Below are 21556 nucleotides of genomic sequence, written 5' to 3' on the forward strand. Positions count from 1 at the left end.
AGTTAGGGTTGCTGATGGAGTGGATAGACTTTCGTCAACATTACAAAATGGAGCAACTTTGGGGTGCAACTCGGATCGTTTTTGGGTATTTCGGGATGAGCCTTTACCATAAAATCAGATTGGGTTAGGCCCGTTAGGGTTTATTTCAATTTATTTTGTAGCAAAAGCTCGACACAACCCGACCCAAATTGCACCCTAGTCGCATTATATCATACAGGAAGACCAGGTGCTATGCCCTGTCTTACTTGAAAAAGTCTTAAATATAACCCACAACTGTTGCATGTATTTCTCTATGAAGAAAGAGGTTATGGATGTCTGCACAGAGAATTAAGGACTAGTTCTGAACAAATATCTAGACTAGATTTATGCAATGTTTTGAAACCAAGATCTATAGAAGGCTCTGAAAACATAAATGATCTTCATCAGTTTAAAAATTCTTCCAAAATATGATATTTGCATAGATAGTCACAATAGGTCCACATAATCTATGGGAATTGTTTACTCATTTTGTTAAACAACAATACATAAGGTTTCAGTAAAATTAAGGACTTTCCCCAAACAGAGTATAAAATTGTAAATAGATATCCACAGAACTTCTGATGCCCTCCAAATAATGTAAATAAATTTACATGTATATCTGTTTCAACTGCAACCTATTTGTACTAAAGATTGAATTACGCTTCCAATTGAATTGCATGCATCCAAACGAAACCTTAAAGAATCTGGGATATAGCACGAATTACAGTACAAAAATGTGGTTCTCCACTCTTGTACAAGTGGCACACGCGCCAGTCGTGACTGGTCTGATGGGCAATAGGCTTAAAATCATGGAGATCCAACGGTGGTGATGTTTGCAGAGCCAAGAACGGGGATGAAAGGCAACTCTTGAGTAAAATGTCAGATATGTACAGAAAATGCGGCTACCTTTCAAACTAGGAAGATGCATGGAGCACTCAAGAAAAAGAGAGATGGTACAAAAGAAGATTTGGAGAGTATACGAAACCCAATTACGCAATACTCGCACTTCTGTTGCCAAGAACGCTAACCGTTTCCAAAAACGCACGGACAATTTTCCAGGTCGGGAGCAAAGAAATCTCAAGAAAGAGAGTGGCCTCTCACCTTTTGCTGCTTCAACACTTCCTTTAGAACCCGAGCAATTCTACTTGCCATGTGATGCTCCATAAACCTCTCTTTCACCCTCTGGTAGCCTTTTCTTCCCATTGTCAGCCTTCGCTCGACATGGGTAGCAAGTTTCACAATGTTATTCGCAAGGGGATGGACACCTTCTTTTCCCACAGGATGCAACAGACCTGTAGATCCATTGACAACAATTTCGGTGGTCCCACCAGCCTCCGTTCCCTGATTTTTTTCAGTAAAGATGTTACTAATAAGAAAAGCTCAAGAACCCAAGGCTCAAAGACCCATTGATGCACGTTCAATTTCAATCAAAAGAAAGAAATTATACTTGTTCCAATTCAATCAAAAGCATGTTTATCTGAAGTGGCTTCAAAACCTATTACTAACATGGCAGATCTGTGGACCAGCAGGGAATTTTGGAAGAGTTTCCCTTCGAATATGTTCCTTCCTGAACAAACATGACAAAATGTAACCAACGAACAAGAGTCCCTAATAATCATAAAACTTCCTTGGAAACTATTTAAAAGATTTTTTTTATTTAATGAAACATCTAACCATAAATTGAAACAGTTAAAAAGTAAAGGGATCCAAGATGTGCAACCGAGACCTTTTAGTAGCTAATTGAGATGATTAACAAGCCTGAAATAAAATTCAAATTTGTTTACAATAAGAATTAGAGAAGGAACATGCGAGTTAACATTGACCGTATAGCATAACAAACATAACATTTACCAAAAAGAGCATGTCTTATATACAGTTTGAAATTAATTCAAATTTATGTCCAATAAGAAATAGAGAAGGAATAACAAATGCATGCAAGGAAGGAATGGAATTTTTTTCCACCATTAAAAAAAGAGAGTTAACATTGACCGTAGAGCACAACAAACATAACATTTACCAAAAAAAGCATGTCATATATTTAGTTTAAAATCTCGCATCACTTTGCAAATGTTCAGAAATGCTTACCAAAACAGGCAGCTGAAATGCCATAGCTTCAATGGTTATCCTCCCAAAACATTCTCCTCGGGCCTAAATGGGGAATGAAAGGGGTTAACCTTTGGCAGGGATATTATACTTTTTAAATATCAACATTTAAGATTTCTCTGTCACATCTATGTTGACAAATGCGAATTCATGCTACAATTTTTAGGAAATTTATAATGTTCAGATCCGAGGAAGAAAAGAGAGGTTTTAAGTGCAATAACCATAGAAATTAAATAATTGGAATGCCAAAGTAGGTTCTGATGAATACAGCTCAATATGACAATCATATAACGGTAATAAATGTTGCAAGGAAGCATCAAAAGGCTGTTTATGTGCCATCAACTAAAACAAATGTGTATTTGTGTAAACAAACAACCACTTCAGTCATATGGGAATAATTATCAGCCATTCCAGTGTTCAAAACATTCCTAAATAGTGTATAAAAAGAGCCCAAATGCATAGGGAATACTATGATAATCTCAGAGGGTGTTTCCTATCTCAGCATGAATCTTTAGGTTAGTAGTTTATTGTAGCTCAGAACTGGGATCCGTTTGTTTCTGACAAAAATCCATTGCAGGCTTACATCTTTTAGAATTAATACAGTAAATTGTACTTAGAGTGAATAAATTGTGGTTACAGGCAAAAAACAACTGTATATGGCCAATGAGGTTGGCTAGGAAAAATCAACCTTATGACAGGTCCATGTTCCCAGAACAACCAAACAATATTCAAAAGAATCAAAACGAGAAACAAATTTAATTCCAAGGGCACACACAGAGATGGGGAGAAAGAACCAAACAATATCAACTGGAAAATTAGGTTTTGATCAAAGAACACAGAAGAATAAAATATCATTTCACTTGCAGCTCAAATTACAGAAACACAGAAACTACCTGAGAATTTTGGACGAGTACGTCAATTGCAGCCAAATAGGGAGCAACATTAAGGGATTTATTGACAAAGTGAACATGATCCTGAATTCTATTCTCTGACACAAAGCTGCGAAGTTCTGTTTCAAACTTGGTCTGAGCATTCATGTCACTTCCAACTATCACTGCATGCATTGATGGAACCTTTAGCTTTTTATCTCGGATTAACTGCAGACTTTCGTGAAAGGAACGGAGAAATAAATCCTGTCCTTTCCCACGTGAAACACCTGCAGTTTTATCTAATGCTTAGTGCTCAAACAACACATAAATTGAAGTTTGCAAAGACAAAAATATTGAATAGGACAAAAGGAAAGTACAAAATCCCCATCTCCTATCAACTATAGAAGATGCAAAGAGGGTTTATAAGTCATTTCAGGAAAAAAGTTCGAACCAAAAATAGGGAAAAAGAATATATTGAATCTATTATCTGACATTAATGACCATGGTGAATATTCTCCATAAGCCCATTTAACGTAGATAATCTAATGCCAATGTTAAACGTGTTTCGGCATAGAAACCACCACAATGTAAAAACCTCGAAGGAAATGGCTGTTTTTGTTTGTGCTTCCTCAGAAAACCAACAAGTAGTATTTATCTAGACTTGGAAGTACACATTTGAAAGAGCTTTTTAAATTGACGAATAGAAGAATGATAGAATGAAGGGCGTCCTTGTAAAAACCATATAAAAGGGCCCTCTCATTGGTCCTTTTCAACAAAGGGCATTTATGGTTCATTTAATTTTATATTTCTTAAAGTCATTTCCATGATTTTTTGTTCCATTATTAGTGCACTTTCTTAGAATGGACCAATGGGGACACCCTTGTAGCTGGCTGTTGCAAGGGCGCCCATCAATCTATCATTCCTCTAACAAATGAGGAATACTTCACTACTCATGGCTACAGCATGGTGCCCCAGAACCAACAAAACATCTAATAAGTGGAAAATGCATACTGTTTATGATGGCAAAAACAAGATCTTCATTCCGCACTCCAAAGGACTCCCTCACATGCTCACGAAGAACCCTTCTGGCTACATTATCTTCAGCTACTTCCATTAATTCTTTGCTATTCCCTAAATGCACAACATAGGTCTGAGGCATCCTGATCCTGCAAAGTGCATGCATTGAAGATAAATTACTATAGCAGCAGGGACAAGGAAAAAAAAAAGTGAAAATTAGATACTAAATTACATTAAAATCAAGATAGCATAGAAAGGACAGCCAAATGGAAAACATTTCTCAAAGAAATAAACGGCAAAGTCGATACAATTGAAAGAAATTTATGCATGAGTATCACATGTATGTGTATATATTATATATACCCATGGTGTATTGTGTATATGAACATAGGAAGGTAGGTAACCACGCTAACCATGGATGTAGGTTCATTGTGTCTGGGTGATGTAGGTTCATTTATAATCCTCATTGTCTTGGCACAGCTCCATAGAATAACCTCATCTTTATCATGGATAACTTCAACAAACTCTGGAAATAAAAAAAACTTTGATTTTCATAAAAATAAAAAATGTAACATCAAATGTCCCACTAGTTGGGAAGTTGCATATATTAGATCCTCCTGGTACATGATTATATTCTTAGACAAGCTATCTAATCCAAGAATAATTTTTATTCTAGCATGACAGAAATTTTATTGCAGAAAAATTATAAGTACATTAAACATGAAGGGATGTGACCAAAACAAAATTTTAATAGATCACAAAATCTAATAAAAGGTACCGAAAGAAGCTTAGAAGCTTATACAGAGTCTACAACGGGATTGAGTTACCAATAGTCAGATTATCTCTTTTCACTCCCTCCTGCAAGACCATCCACCATCGTATTCGCTGTCAAGCTATTATCCAAGGGCACCGAGAAATCACCTTAACCCACCAAATGGAGTGTTATACCTTTTCATAGACCAAATTGTGAACGGATATATCCGCAAATGTTTAGATGTTTATTTCCCTATATTCTTCCTCAGGCCATCAAAGGGTATTAATTCTAAATTCATATTAAACTTTAGTGAGGTTTAGTTGGTTCTATCTACTTAGTACAGTTTAGTGGAGTGATGTATAACCACCTCTATTTCTCTTGTCTTATAACAACTATCATGAACTTGATATTTTCAATAGATCATGGCTCTGTGGAAAATAGTTGTCTTCCTATTCCACTGTGAAACCAATAAATGCAAGAATTTTGCATCCAACGAACCTCTAGCTAGTGTAAAACAGGGTGGCAGTTGTTTATAAATTAAGATTTCTAAGATGTGAGGTTATACATTGTGTGGCCTTTCAATCATTTTTTCAAGGATATTCTTTATGCAGATTCATATTTGTGGTTATATTTTGCTTTATCCATGAGTTGTTATCACTCACATTGCATGCTGGTATTGATAAATGTTTTTGAAATAGGACAATTAATCGTGTAATTAATTGATGACAGCTGACAAGTTGGTCTGCTACTTGCAAAACAAGATCTACCTCAAAGAACGGGATCAAGCTAATTTTGTGGAGATGGTAAGCCACCTTGATTCCTTATATGAAATAGATGCCTTGAGTTAATGAGACCTAACCTGCATGCTAGAATTATAAGAGAGTGAGACTCCTAGGTGAACCTTGCCCCTCAACAACCTTTTAATATGTTAGGAAGATAAGATTTAGTGATACCTATGGCCATAATTGATGTGACTGACAGAAGCACTGTTGGGAAAACAGCTAGACTGATGTTTAACATGTGTTTGAGAGAGATACTATTATATTACACTGGACTCTTGGATATGTGATTGTCCATTTGGCTTGACATCATCAAATGCTGTGGTGTGTACTTAGATTGCTTATCAATAGCACCACATTATCAAGTGTTTGAGTTCATAAGGGTCACCTAGGAGTCTCACTCCTCTGTCTGTCTTCTTCTCACGAGAGGGTTTTCGAAGGCTTCTTCTAATGCAGAAGGAAAAGAGGTATTTCGAAAGAAAATCACATTTTATTGTATATAAAACTTAATTAGTATAAATCGCATGATCAAATCATAGGATTCAATTGAAAACCACAAGATTAATACAAATTATGATTCAATCATGGGATTCAAATCGAAATCCATAAGATTTGATTTGAATAGTAAATCATAAGATTTTCAAAACAATGCAGCCAACAACTGTTATGCATTAGGATACACACATTGTGTATCCAATACCTCATTTTAGGTGGTTAACCACATAATTGGTATCTCCTCAAGGGACTGCTACTTATGATAGTTAAAAGATACTAGGACATGTGGAGAGCAGAAAACTTTAAGTTCTACATCAGGTAATATCAAAAGCACACAAACATGGAATTACCATTCAAAAAAAGAAAAAATATCAAAAGCACACAAACATGGACTTACCATGAAAGTGGAAACCTCAAGGACAATATAAAACCATCCAAGTTCATAATTTGTATATGGGGAAACAAGATGCTAGGAAGGGATGACAAAATGCAAACATGGAGCAAGGTTAAGATACTCGAGGCATACCCTAAACGTTCTCGAGTTCTATTCTTCCAGTACTCTGCTGTTGTATGTGAATCAATCATGGCACCTGCAACAAAAGGGAGGTGCTTAACATATTCCACTTTGAAGTAATGCCCTCGCATTTCATGAATCCACCATAAAACCTTTGGAAGAACACGAGGAACATTTTCCTTGAGAACAGCATCCAGCCACTTCCCAGCAACAGCTGTGTTTAAAACAACCAAATCAGCTTTAAGAGCTGTATCCAATGCTTCTTGACCCTTCGCAGAAAAGACCTAAAAAGGTATGAACAGACATTATTAGTAGGTAGATACAATGATGACATTCTAATGACTATTTAAGCCTTAACGAATTGGAAAAAATGATGTTAATGTGATAGTTGGTTTAGCATGGTCAGAAAAGCCACATTGGATAAAATTGAAGTTAGAAAGAGAACCCAGAGTTCCCAATGCACAATTGTCAGTAATCACACATGCTTCAATGACAAATTATACACAATCTTTTGAAAATTGGAATCGAATTGTATCATATATTCAATATCACAATAGGAATTGCTTGCTAGAAAACTTGTCACATACTAATCATATATTTCTCGTCCAAATCTATGCATATTAGATAATAATATTAACAAATAATAAAAGACACAAAATCATATCAATTCTCAAAGTTGCAAACATTAAATGACAAATATCAATTCAATCATTAAAAATGGTAAGCTGTCGATGTTATCCTCATTATAATCATTCTCCTTCCTCGATGTAAGTAATGCCCTCAAGCGCATCGCATGCACTATGCTTGACTGATTCAAAGTTTCAAACCTATGTCACAAAAATCGGCGAGAAATTGAAATTCTCGGGAAAATTTAGCGTGATTTTGATTAAACGATAAAAATACAAATTTATCACAAATTTCTCACGATATTTTCAATTTCTAGCAATATTTTTTATTTTCTCGTGATTTTATTGTGAGTTATCGCAATAAATCCGCGACTTGGATTAAAAAATAATTTCCCCACCTTCTCCTTCACTCTAAAATCGTGATTTTAAGAAATAAATCCCAAAACCTTCGACCTAACCCTAATTTCGGGTTAACAGAGTGTAGGGACCTCGTCCATTGTCTTCCAGCACGTGTGTCGCGCCGCTCCGCTAATGGGGTGGCTGATAGACTTGCTAAAGAAGGAGTTGAAAAGGAAGCTTTGGCCCTTTATGATTTCTATCCTCCTTGAATAGTTAATTTCCTCTTGTTGCATATTTTTTTTGCTTCTATTTATGTATCTGCTTTCTTTTTTAAGGAAAATTAGAAATAAAGTTGCTTTTGACCATCTCGGTCTTTTTAATTAAATTTGCTGCCATTAAAAAAAAAGTGTATATATTTTGTATTTAGTATTTTTAAATAATTTTATTTTACCGTTTTTCCCAATATAAACCTGAAAAAAATAAAATATCCCAAGATTTTCCCTTGCCGAGAAATTACCTAGACATAGGTTCAAACTGATGCGATTCGTTCGAACTCCTCTTCTTCTTTCTCTTCTTCCTTCTCACGAGAGAGTTTTCAAAGGCTTCTTCTAATGCAGATGGAAAATGGAGTCTTTTTTCCTCTAACGACCCCCCCCCCACCCCCCCCCCCCCCCCCCCGCCACACACACACACACGACATCTATCATCGAGGTAGCTGGCATGGTGGACAGGTGTCTACCATTGGCGGGAAATTCCAATTTTGAATCCCTACTGAAACGGTAACGCGCGCCAACAGACTATTATGCGCCCTTTCATTGTCTATTCTGCATACATCTACGCTAGCATGCACTGGAGGAGAGTTTCCACCACCGCCGGAGGAGCTCGAGGCTATTTCGACCGCTGCAAATTGGCTTACGGGAACCCTGGACTGCTGCAAGACTTCCCTCACCTCTGATAAAGGAGGGATCAATTTCAAATTTCTCATGGATATCCAATACACCAACTCCTCTATCATCACTGGAAGCTTCTGATTCTCCGGTATTTCAATGGAAGTTGAAATTAAGATCTTGCATTCTTGGTATCCATTACCTGCTTTGCAGGATCCTTCTGTGTGGCCAAAACCCTCCCAACTTTGCTCCCTGCCAGATGGAAATTTTCCACCATCCAAGCCTGTGGAGGGAGACCATTCACCGACCATGAAGCTGATAGCTCTCCAAGGAATTTCGCACCACAAGGTTTCATTTGAGTTAAAGTTGACCCTCCGCTTCCTGAACATTTGTTCATAAACTCTGCCAGATCCGCCTCCTCTGGTGGGATGATCAGCACCTCCTTTTCTGCTATTCTATGAACTTTCAATTCACTCGTCATACCACTGGTTTGGAGTAGCCATGTCTCCAACTGAAGAATGTCCCCTTCATACCCTTCCGCTAATTTACCCCATCCCCATATCTTCCTTCTGAAATCCGTCAGTCTTCAAGGATATTGGGTCGACCCAATAAACTTTCACTTGTTACAAAAAATAAAAGGAAAAATCACTAAACTCCAGCTCAAATAAAGTTCATTTACAATAACCTCCTATAATTCCAAAGAGTTTATGGCTAATATTGTTCTTCAAAAAAAAAAATTGCTTGAATTTTACTCAGTAGACTTCTATGTCCATATAAATGTCAACTAAAGTGGAGAATTTAATAAACTTCTTCAATCCAAAGAGAATAGCCAGTAGTTGAAAACAAGAGAAGTAAAGCACCTGTACTCCTCGGTCCAACATTCTATGCTCCAAACTGTATATAACTTCATTAGTTTCTATTGGCTTTTGGTTAGTAATCCATACCACGCGGGCACCAACACTTCTCAGTAGAAATGCTAATTCCATCAACAATAGTGGCCCCCCTGCAAAGAGATACCCTACTCATGTATGCTACTGATGTAGAAAATTATTTAGGATTCTAGACATTTAACCAGTCAAGAAAGAAAGGGGTCCATCAATGGATTTAATTTCCTTCAAAATTGCAAGATCAGTCAAGAAAGAAAGGGTTCATCAATGGATTTAATTTCCTTCAAAATTGCTAGAAGAAAATACTCATATGACATACAATTGCTAATACCGAATCACGTCCAGATTTTGATTTTTTTTTCACAAATTCACACAATTATTGTTGTCGGCATGAATAGAAAAATAGATGCGCAAAGCATTAAAAATATCCATGGCATCAGAATATAAGCCAGGGAAAGAGATTTCAAGAAATTAAAGAGACGACAACGAAACCAGTTGTAGATCTTTTAAAGATGGAAAATCCACTGAAATTCTCATTTGGAAAGTCCGTACTTGAAGTAACATTAGAAAATAAACACACTAAGGCCCTGTTTATATTCCAAGATTTTCTGGAAAAGTTTGAAAAGGAAAAAGTATTTCTACAAGTTCCTACTTTTTCTTACACCCTATTCAAATTTTACCTTCAATTTATAATAACATCTCTCTAAGTTAACCACAATTGATACCAATCCACTCTAAATTTTGGAGAGAAAATATTCTTCCAAGAAAATTTTCCATCAGAAATGTTTATTCTTGCAGTCCAAACATAGCTAAAAGTTTGAAAAGAAAAATATTTCTAGAAGTTCCTCCTTCAATTTATGATAATATCTCTCTAAATTAACCACAATTGATACCAATCCACTCTAAATTTTGGGGAGAAAATATTTTTCCTAGAAAAATTTTCCATCAGAAATGGTTTTCTTGCAGTCCAAACATGACCTAAAAGATAACATTGCCTAAATTAAAGAACTCGGAATGCAAAAAAAAATATATGAAAAAATGAAAAAATTATCGAAAATACCTGAAAGAGAAAGCTCATGAGAAACAAGGAGTACGAGCTTCGACCTCATAAAATCGAGAGGATTCTCGAAGCTTCCACCATTCGTTGAGAACGGAATCTGATCGGCCATGGCTTCTGAAAGTGGATGGCAAGAATCGAATGCGTATTTGATAACGAAAGCAATGGCCGTAGAGATTGAAAAGATGACAAGCAGCAAAAAAAGCCATTTTTTCTGTAAAGAGATCAATCCAGTGGTGGTTTTCCCCATTTCTAGGGTATTAAATCCCTGCACTTTGAGACTGATTCCGTGATTCTAAGGTTTAGATCTCTGTTGGAGATTCAGATCTCGTTGCTGAATCCCGCATTTTAGGGTTTATCGATTAGGTTTTCGGATCTGAATGCTGGTTTTTACTGTTTTTCGTTGATAGTTGCAGCAGGTATTTGGAAACCCTAACGAAGCCCTTCAATGGAGAAGAAGCAGAGTGGATTTACCCAAATCCCTCTACTGCGTGCAAAACGAAGCTAAATGATGAAATGACGAAAATGGCCTTCTGTACAAATCATTGGGAATTTACCACGGAGTTGTTGCTTCGTGGCACGTGCACGGAATCAAGAGTGACTGAGTGAGCTTCTATCTGTCATCGGCCTAAGGGCAGTGATAAATTCCCCCAATAGGATGATCCAAACCGTCCATTTGATGGGGCACAACGTAAATAGGTTGTGCCTCGAAAAATCATTTTCATAGGATGATCTAGGCCCTCCGATCAATGGAGAAACTGCATACTATGGAAATCTCTATAGATCGGATGGTGGGGATCATCCTATTTTAATGCCTACGTTTTAGGAAGCTTCAGAGAGGGTAGATAGAGAGAAGAGTGAAAAATGACCTGAAGTGCTCCTTGTTATAGATGCTCAGTGAATCGAAATCCAGTTATTAGGCAGTCGTAACATTTTGATTTGTGGCCATTAAATCTATGGTGAGAAAATAAAGAAACAATGGTTTTATCTATTGAAATCTCAGGGTTTAAACCTTCTAGTGAGATTGAAATTTGATGCATGACCCATCCATAGAAAGGCACATGAAACAAACATTATACGACCAGCCAGCTATGTGGCTATGTGTGGCTACTCTCTCATGCAGGGAAATGCCTTAGCAAATCCATTGTTTTGTAGAAAGAGGATTTATAGAGGGATAATGGGATGGACGAATGATTATAAACAATATCACAGGGAGATTTTCGGAAGCGGTTTGCTCTCTTGAAGGAGTGTCAATCTCAAACACGTGAGGGATTAAAAAGTTAAAACCTTTTTATTATAAAAAGATACTTTTATTGTAAACCTAAACCCAGGACCTCAGACCACGGGCCATGGCCCGGCGATGCGTGCGTGTTTTTTACGCATGGGCGTGTGCTCTTCTAAAAGCCCAGAACCCAACAAATTCTAAAGCCCCTTGAAGGCTCAAGCATTTCTCCAACTCTCCATCTTATATAGATGAGAAGATTTCTCACAAGTTCTTATGTGGGACTATTTATTTTGCCTTGGTTTAGAGAGCACAACAATCACACACACTTCAAGGTCTTGGGTTCAAGTCCTCATTCATGCAATTGATTTTAGGTTTCAAAGAAAGAGGGGGAGAACTTTAATTTGAATCTTCCCTCCAAATTTTAAACACAAAGCAAAAGCATCTTTGACTTTTTGTTTATTCATAGAATATGCAAGCTTCCAGCAAAATTTCTTTTTGAAATGAAAACCACGTCTTCTTTGCCAAATCTCAAAGGCTAAAGGATCTCTTGAAAAATCAGATGTCAATGGAGCTCGATGGAATGAGAAGGAACAATCCAGAAAATTAGGGAATCAGGAATTGCAAACCACGATGTGTTTGAAAGCCAATCAAATATGATTTTTACAAAGAACATCTTAAAACATCTTAAAACAGAATACAACCATCATGAATTAGCCACAAATCTTCTAATCATCTAATTCCAGGGCAAAGAATACAACCTTGAAAACCCATAGCATGTTTGTTGTATCTTCTCGTTTAAAAAAAAGTCCTTCCTTATGTCAATCTCTCAGACGTAAGTAAGAGTGTGCTCTATGAATGTCAAGATTTTGGGAAGCTCTTATCTCCTCATTAAATAGTAAACTCCCATTAAGACTTTCCCATTTATTCACAAGCATGCACACACATTTGAGGGGCCTCACTTGATGATTCCAGCCGGGGCTCACTTAATAGTAAACTAGCATAAAGACTCTTATATTATGAACCCTCGATTCAAAGATTGAATAGGGTCGGGCCCAACTTAATGCCTACGTTGGGCCCGTTTTAGTAAGCTTTAGAGTGCGTAGATAGAGATCGAAGAGTGAAAATTTACTGTGAGTGCTCGGTGTTATAGATGGTCAGTGTATCAAAATCCAGTTATTAGGCAATCATGACCCTTTGATTTGTGGCCATTAAATCTATGGTAAGAAAATAAAGGAACAATGGTTTTATTCAAATCTTAGCGTTTGAACCTTCTAGTGAGATTGAATATTGATGCATGGCTATGTGGCTACTCTATCATGCAGGGGAAATGCCCTAGCAAATCCCTTGTTTTGTAGAAAGAGGCTTTTATGCTGATTTTTTGGCCGATTTAGCTGGGCGTTTGGCCTGATTATTTGCTGTTTTTAGTCGGCCGTTGGGGGGAACGAATCTGATTAGAGAAGGAATTTATGGATGGCACGTAGGATTTAAATGAGATTTTATATGAACATTTTGTTGTAATGCACCTTCTCATCTATCCTTACTGTTTCATTCAATTTTTCTATAACGCATATCGCACGGCACGGGTTTTCTCACTTGTATGATATCGTGTTGATATCTGCACGACTCTTTTTCTATAACAGGACGAATCACCGTATTTTACACGTCTCTGGATTTTTTTTAGGCTACGGCCTAGGGTGTGGTCTAGGAAAGAAAAGGGGATGAATAAATCATTTCTTTTTTTTCCTCTTTATATTCAGGGTTCACTTCGACATCAGGAATCAGGCACACCTGGGAATAGGGACCTGATACCAATTTGTTATGTATATTTTCTTATGATGTATGTGGGGTGGGTTAGAATGTAGTTTCTATTTAGTTATGCATGTAATTTTTATTTAGTTATGGCTTGGGAGAAAATGGGTAGCTCAAGTTTTATCACCTTTGTGTTTGTATTTAATTTCTTTATTTCAATGAAATGGTATAAGAAGAGAAAATTTACAGCAAATGAAACTTTGTTCTAGGAGAGTCATGACTCGTCTCAAATCCAGTGGTTAGGAGGTCCGGTTGTCTCTAATCAACCTCTCTCCCCCTCATTTCTATTTTCTTTTCGTTTATTTGTGTTACAACCAAATTAGGCACGTAACACAATTCTTCCTGATTCTACTGTTTGGGTAAAAAAGAATGGAATTAATGGGGTGGAAGTGACACACCGGCGGAAATGCTAGAATTTGTTTCTCGCCTTCGAGTGGTATTCCAATTCCTCCCCAGACCGGACAGAAGTTTTATTAGACTTTTTTAGAATTAAAATTCTTTTTTTTATTTTTTCATTCCATTTAAGGGAGGATCGGAATAGGAATTAGAATATAATTTAGATTCCGCTTATGGATTCCTGTAATCCAAAGGCAACCCGAGAGTAATTCTCCCATAATGTGAGAACAAATTAGGACAGGTTGTTATTGCACTGCTATCTTTGTATTATCTTTGTTCCTTCAGGACCACCTCGGTTCTGTTTTTACACACACACATATATATATTCTGTTGCCCTTTTCAAAAAAAAATTAGGACAGGTTGAAATTTGCTGAAATACCATCTCTTTTTATTTTCCATTTCTAAAAGCCTAACTCTGTTTTTTTACCCTTGAAATTTGCCTAAATACATCCTTTTTTTTGCTTTAAAACACGAAAAGACAATTTTCCTTTTCCCCTTTCCAAAAATCACTTTTTTCCCCAGTTGTTTTTTTTTTTTTTTTTTGGAACTGGTGGCTTTTTATTACTAAAGAAAAAGACCATGACCAAGGCAGTCATGGGGCCAAGATAACAGACATCACAAACAGAAATAAAGGGCAAGCAGAAATAAGCATACAAGATCACTCGAGCAATATAATCCTCACGGGGAAAGGTAATAAAAAAAATCTAACTTAGCTCTTGCCACCCATAGAAATTATACTATGGGTGGCCCTAGAAACCCGTATTTTTTTTTTTTAAAGTACTGTACAGCCCACTCCTAGGATGATCCAAAACATCCATTTCTCGGGCCACAGCATAATTAGGTTGCGCCCCAAAAAACATTTCCACAGGATGATCCTAATCCTTCGATCTATTTAAGTTTCCAAAATGTGCAGTTCCACTGTAGATCAAAGGGTTAGGAACATTCTATGGAAATAATTTTTGGGGCACAATCTACTTATGTTGTGGCCTAACAATTGGACGGTTTGGATAATCCGATGGAGTGGGCCAGTACCTTACTTTTTAAAAAATACGGGTTTGTATGGCTACCCATCATATAATTTCTTCTTATTTAGTAAAGAATCCTCCCCACTTAATCTCCACTCTCACGAAAATATAGTAGAAATTCCTTTCCAGAAAAAACGTTTTGGTTTCTAAAATCATCTGAACGGAAATGAGCATCCTTGTTTAAATATAGAATTAAAACGTCCCATTTAATTCGGTTTCCCTTTTGATTTTTGTTTCTAAATTTATCCTCGCCTCAACTCCTATAAATACACACACCCACTTCTTTGATTCCTATCATGTTGGTTTGCAAGCTTTTCAACTTTTTCTCATTTCATTGAATTTCAATCAACTTTTTCTCTGATGGCACACGTACATTCAACTTCTTTTCTGAAACGTAATTTTATCCCTATTTTTTAGTACAATAATGGGTATAAAATTTGTTGGCTACTGCACTACCATGTTTTTATAATTGCACAAAATCAGTTTGGCTTTTCCTTTTTAATAAACTTCTGAGTGCTTGTTTGGGAACTCTGATAACCTTTGGCAACTGTTCAAATAATAAAAGACAAGATGCGGTAGTGCAATTATACAAAATGGTAGTGCCAACTATTTCTCACCTTTCCTTTCCACACAATTCATTTCACTCCTTTTCAATGCCAACTATTTCTCTAGCAAAATTATCTCCCTACCTTTCCGGTTAAAGAAAGTCCTTATCTCAATCTCTCCAACGTAACTAAGGGTGTGCTTTATGAATGTCAAAATTTTGGGAATCTCTCAATCTCCTCATTAAATAGTAAACTCCCATTAAGACTTTTCCATTTATTCACATTCCGGCCTCTTACCTCCCCATTTAATAAGAAAAGTAAGAGGAATTTTAGACTGAAGGGAGCCCTTGCAAAAAAGAGGTGAAAGGGTTCCCCATTCACTGCACATCACCATCATGCTTGACTTTTCCGCCGTTAGTAATGCATGATGGTGATGCGTAGCAAATAGGAGAGCCTTTCACCTCTTTTTTGCAAGGGCTCCCTTCAGTTTAGACTTCCTCTAATAGTAAACTTCCATAAAGAGTTTCCCATTTATTATAGATGGCCAGTTAATTAAAATTCACTTATTAGGCAATCATAACCCTTTGATTTGTGGCCATTGAATATATGTTAAGAAAATAAAGAAACAATGGTTTTATTCAAATCTCAGGATTAGAACCTTCTAGTGAGCCCATCCATAGAAAGGCCCATCAGACAAACATTATACGACCAGCCCCGCTAGGTGTTTTGTAAAGAACCGTTTAAACTTAAAAAAGGAGATTTTGGGAAATCTCTTTGATTTTTCGCCTATATAGTGGGACGTTTGGCCTGATTATTTGCTGTTTTTAGACGGGGAAACAAATATGATTAGAGAAGGAATTTATGGATGCGACGTAAGATTTAAATGAGATTTTATATGAATATTTTGTTGTAATGCACCTTCTCATCTATCCTTAATGTTACATTCAATTTTTCTATAACGCTCTGTGCATCCCACGGGTTTTCTCACTTCTTTGATATAGTGCTGATATCTGCACGACTTTTTTTCATAACAGGATGAATCACTGTGTTTTACACGTCTATAGTTGGAAGCTAGGTAGCTTGAAATCGCAACAAGCATTATCAGCTGGTTAAAAAGTGTAAAATAATAATGTGATTCATGCCATTATCAAAATATGATAGTGCGGAAATCAGTCTAATTTGGGTTTGGGATGTGATATATCCACCCATTTTGATTATTTGGGACACCCAACAGCAGTGTATAGACATCGCTACCATAGCATGTATGCCAATCCGGAGTCAGCCTGATCGGAGCCAGGAATTTACACTTGGGGGTGCCGGACTAATTTACACTTAGATGCATTGGTCATTGGGGGACCATGCCACTAAACTAACTAAAGCATGCACGTACATCCATGCAGTATAGAAAGAATTTTGCAAGTCATGGGGCATGGCCCCCTCATGCTATATGTGCCTCCGCCCCCACAATGGCACTCCTTTTAGCGCCAACTATTTCTCTAGCAAAATTATCTCCGTATCTTTCCGATATAACCTGTATCTCAATCTCTCGAACGTTACTTAGGGTGGGCTCTATGAATGTCAAGATTTTGGGAAGCTCTTATCCCCTCATTAAATAGTAAACTCCCATTAAGACTTTCCCATTTATTCACACCGTGCACATTTGAGGGGCCCACTTGACGAACAATTCCCACCACTAAGGGTGGGTCCTATAAATGTCAAGATTTTGGGATGCTCTTATCTCCCTATTTAATAGTAAACTCCCATAAAGACTTTACCATTTATTCTGATTAGGGGTGCAACTTGGGTCGGGCCCAGCCTAAACCTGTAGGGTTCAACCCGATTTTTGCTCAGGTTGAATTAGCATTTCCTCGGGTTGGGTTGGGTTAGGTTGGCATAGGTTGGCAAAAGCCAACCAGATTTAATTTTGGGTTGGCTTAAGATGGCTTAGTTAAGAATGTTTTGCTGTTAACGACTCGTTCAGTAATTTTCTACGAGCGAACTACTCAGGTAATTAGTCAATCCTGATTTAACGTGGTACATGCGTTGACGTAGGCTTTCAACTTCTACACACTTTTCATGCTTTGACTTTAATCGTTTCAACAAATCGAGACCCTCGATTCCATATTAGCGTGGAACCCTTCTTGACCAATGTTTCGTCCTTACGTGATCGGTTTACTTGTTCTCCATGCAAGCTACTAATTTTCTTATGAAAGTCTCTCTCCCTTGAGTTGTTGGTTGGAGTTAGAAAAATGGAACCGATTGGGGGGGATAGCTAGACAGGATCACATGCATGTATTATTGGAGCAGGTGTAACCTAAACACAATCTCCAAAACGAGAATTTTCCCCTTTCTTATTGTTTTCTGCCTCTGACTTTTTTTCTTTCTTTTTTTCATTCTTTAGTAATATTTTTGTTATTTTCAGACTGCATGATAAACTTTTCTTAATTATATTTTATGTATAGGAATGATAGATTGCCTTTTTTTTAAAATGATAAGATTATATTAAAAAAGAGGAGCAAAACCCAAGACTGAAAAGATGTAGGGGAACAAATACAAGCCCAGAAATCTAAAAAAAGAACGAGGCACAACTGAGTTACCATATCAACATGTCCGAGTCAGAAAATGAGGCTCAACCGAGTTAAGCCCGAGTCGCATTTCTTTCATTCAAATTCGTAGAGATGCATTATTCCTTATTACTTATTGCCATGAGGACAATGACATAAGACCCTACACATGTTTGTCAACATAGATAATCTGACTATGTTTTTCTATGAATGCTGGGAATGTGAAAGCGTGAGTAAATGTTGAGTGCAGCTGGACCCACACGCTTACTTAGTCAAAAGAGAACCCAGAAGATTTCTCTTTATTGGAGCAGTTCTCTCAACGCAATCCTTTTTGGTAGCTTTCTACCTAAAAAAAACAATCTATTTCAGTACGTAGTATGGTCATCACCTAATATTCCAAAGCTAATGTGGATAAGAAAGCTCTACGCGCTACACAGCCCAACAATGCTAAAATATATTAGTGGTTTGGCGTAAGTCCCCTAAAATTAGGCAAAACACCCGGGACAGGTACATTGTAAAAGTGATTAAACTCTTGTGTGTTGGAAAAGAGGGTGGAAATATCATTTTCCGTAATAATTATATGAGGAATGCCTCGTCAGGTAATAATATTTAATGTCATTGCCTAGCTTCTAGCGACTCTAGCCACCTTAAATCCATAAATCCATAGTATAGAGGATCGCTTCGCGAGGGAGGAACCAGGATCCTTTCCTTGCAATACAATAAAGAGCCAGCTTCGATTGATCTGAACCGTTCACTTTATGGGCATTCTGTTGATCTTGTATGGCAGGAAAATTGTATACATTAATCAATTCTGATGTCCGCACAATACCAATCTAGCTTTGGATGATTGAACTGTTTTTTTCAGGCCACCAGAGATTCAAAGTATGGTCTATAAAGTGGACGATTCAATCAATCAAAGGTGGGACCCACTATGCCGTCCTTGGAAATAGGAAGACGCACCTCTTTCATTGATGGTCCTGACATCCCACCACATTGAGTTGCATAACAACAGCAGTATCCATATTTTGTTAATAAAACGACAAAAAACTCCAATTTGGTACACATGGCAACGTTAGGGAGAATATTTGGGACAACACTAAAACAAGTGTGTCGTTATTTATTTTCCTGGCTACATATAAAATGACTGATTTGCTCTTGTGAGCGTATCACCATTCGGATGTTAGAATTGCTTTAGCCCGTTTGTTTAAGATTATGGCAAACTATCGGGAGTCCGAAACCAATTATTGGACTGAAAATTATGGCAAACTATCGGGAGTCCGAAACCAATTATTGGACTGAAAATTATGGCAAACTATCGGGAGTCCGAAACCAATTATTAGACTGAAAATTACGTTTAATTTTCAGTCCAATAATTGGTTTTGGACTCACAATCGGTTCGTATAATCTTAAACGAATAGGGCTTTTTATCTGAGAAAAGAAAATATAAGCTGATTAACCAGTCCTCGATCCCCCAGATCTAATATTGTCCAATGATCTGATGGTTGTGATTGTAGTGGCACGCCCATGGTGGGGCCCACTAGAAAGTGACATACCCCCCTCCGCGCCAACACACACCCACGCACGCTCCCACCACACACAAACACTAGAAAGTAACATTACTCGTTTACCCTAGACGGGACTCTCCCAAGTACAAAAAACAAAGGGCGGGGAATATGTCATTAAGCCCTCCGAGAAGGGAAGATTTGGGCCGACAATACATCAGAAATTGGTCCTCAGGCTAGAGTGAGGCCTACATAAAAAGGACAATCTTTGTTAGATTACAAAAAAGGACATCAAATCACTAGCTGTCAAGTATCAACGGGGCCATGTACTCTTACCAAGTTATTTGCGTGAACTGCACTGCACATGGAAAATCACCAAAATGCCCTCCTCCCAATATTTACCACTTGGAAGAAAATTTCCACTTTGTCTTCCTGAACTGCGATAAACCCTAACCCTTCGATTTCATCATATACTTGCTAATCTATCTTTAGCTGCCCAAATTCGTTGTTTTTAGTTTATAAAAGCCCCCAATGTGCATTGAGCAGGTGAAAATTTTTTCTTTGATCAAATGTGGGCCAACTGCACCATACTGGGTAAGCCTCGTCCTATTATGCCCTACTAAATCATCGCTCGAAATCTTGGTGTGTTTGGTTGCACAAAAGTCGGTATGGCTTAGGGGTTTTGATTGGCATTTGGGTGCCACATCATTAAAACCTTTGTTTGGTTGCCAATATAGCATTGAAATCCTAGGAGACATCCTTTGGAGTCTCTTGACTAATAATTGTATGTCCAGCGATATGTCACCCTTGTCCCCTCATGATATCCGAGCCAAAATCTACAAAAAGTGGGATTTTGCTTGGATTTTTTGGGAATGCTGCTTTTTCTCTCTTACCTCTCCCCCCTCTTTCTCTTCTCTGCTTATATTGGTAATGACACCCCCAACTACCACTCTACGAGGTTCACAATCAACTACTTATTACTATTCTTCAAGGTAAATTTCAGGCAAATTCAATGCTTATCTCCTCTCTGTTGACTACTTATTCCCGTCTATTCCGCACAACTGAACAAACCCTTTGTCGGAATCAGGAATCTTACTGAACATCAGATTCCTTTCATATTCTGATTCCCTCTTCAAAGGGAATCTTAATACTAATTCTATCATTTAGTTGAGCAATGGAATTTAGGGATTACAATAATAAAAACAAACATGAAAATAACAAGGAAAAATAGATGCTTTCTCAGATGTTCTTATCTCTCTTGAGAGTTTCGAATCGTCGGAAAAATTTCCAGTCAAGTGGGGAACAAAATTTTCCTAGAAACTCTAATATTTGCCATACCCATGTGCTAGAATCACAATTTCTTCACATGAATCTTGTTTTGAGCTTGCAGATTTTTCTGTATCTTTTAGATCGATTTCGTAAAACAAAAACAAAAAAAAACCCCCGATCCATGATCGATAGTAGATTTAGAAACACCAAGTTCCATCACGTTTCTTGAATAGTAAGACTGGGGAGGAGTAGGAGCTTCGACTTGGTAGAATGATGTCGTCCTCGAACATGGTTCAAACTTTCTTCTCGATCTTATTCTTTTGATATTGTTGGTACAGATAAGGCCGTAGAAACGTTGGCTTGCTGTAATTGTGAAGTGGGACCTTGTGATCTTGTGATTGTACTAACGGTAACCCTTGGGGTTCTGGAAAAGACATATTTGAATCGGTCAAGCAAATTCTTCAACTCCTGGCTCCAATGCAGGTTCTTCATGGGTCGTCTCTAAACCAATTAATTGAATGAGAACTCCTTTCTTGCTTTTTCTCATGTTACGACCTTCCCGCTTTGTATTATGTATTTCTTTCTATTATGAGAAAACTCTCTGGATAGATTGGAGAAGTCCCACATCTTGTTTTGCTGAAAAAATAGGCCTAGGAGAGGATTTAGTGAAGTAAGCTCTCATATTTGGAAACAATGTTCTGAATCATTGTAAAATTTTATGTATCTTGTTTTTGCTGAAAAAACACGATCTTATTTTACATAGAAAGAGTGTGTGTGTGTGTGTGTGTGTGTGTGTTAGGTCCCTTACCTATACGCCAAAAGCCCCAGAGTTGATGAAATGCGTTAGGCAAGGCCATTTAAACCTGTCTCATACCA

At 37.4% G+C, this 21556-nt stretch overlaps 1 protein-coding gene across 6 annotated transcripts; it reads right to left on the minus strand.

Annotated features, from left to right (window-relative positions):
- Positions 1-475: 475 nt before the first annotated feature.
- On the minus strand, positions 476-10875 carry LOC143892659 (uncharacterized). 6 transcript variants are annotated; one of them, XM_077397433.1, is made up of 8 exons: positions 10349-10874; positions 9262-9404; positions 6562-6833; positions 4002-4156; positions 3015-3277; positions 2104-2166; positions 1525-1585; positions 1129-1359 (listed from the first exon to the last, which is right to left on the minus strand). In XM_077397433.1, the coding sequence occupies exons 1-8, from the start codon at positions 10593-10595 to the stop codon at positions 1262-1264; spliced, it is 1302 nt and encodes a 433-aa protein (XP_077253548.1). In that variant the 5' UTR covers positions 10596-10874; the 3' UTR covers positions 1129-1261. The 6 variants fall into 6 exon arrangements, 4 of the variants coding, with proteins under 4 accessions (XP_077253546.1, XP_077253547.1, XP_077253548.1 ...); XR_013255566.1 differs by having other exon boundaries at positions 1220-1359; positions 1466-1585; XM_077397431.1 differs by lacking the exon at positions 1525-1585 and having other exon boundaries at positions 476-1359; positions 10349-10871.
- Between the last annotated feature and the right edge of the window lie 10681 nt (positions 10876-21556).

The sequence above is a fragment of the Tasmannia lanceolata genome, unplaced genomic scaffold (assembly GCF_043159265.1).
Source record: "Tasmannia lanceolata isolate RefF3 unplaced genomic scaffold, GAP_Taslan_0.1 ptg000015l, whole genome shotgun sequence".
Classification (NCBI taxonomy): domain Eukaryota; kingdom Viridiplantae; phylum Streptophyta; class Magnoliopsida; order Canellales; family Winteraceae; genus Tasmannia; species Tasmannia lanceolata.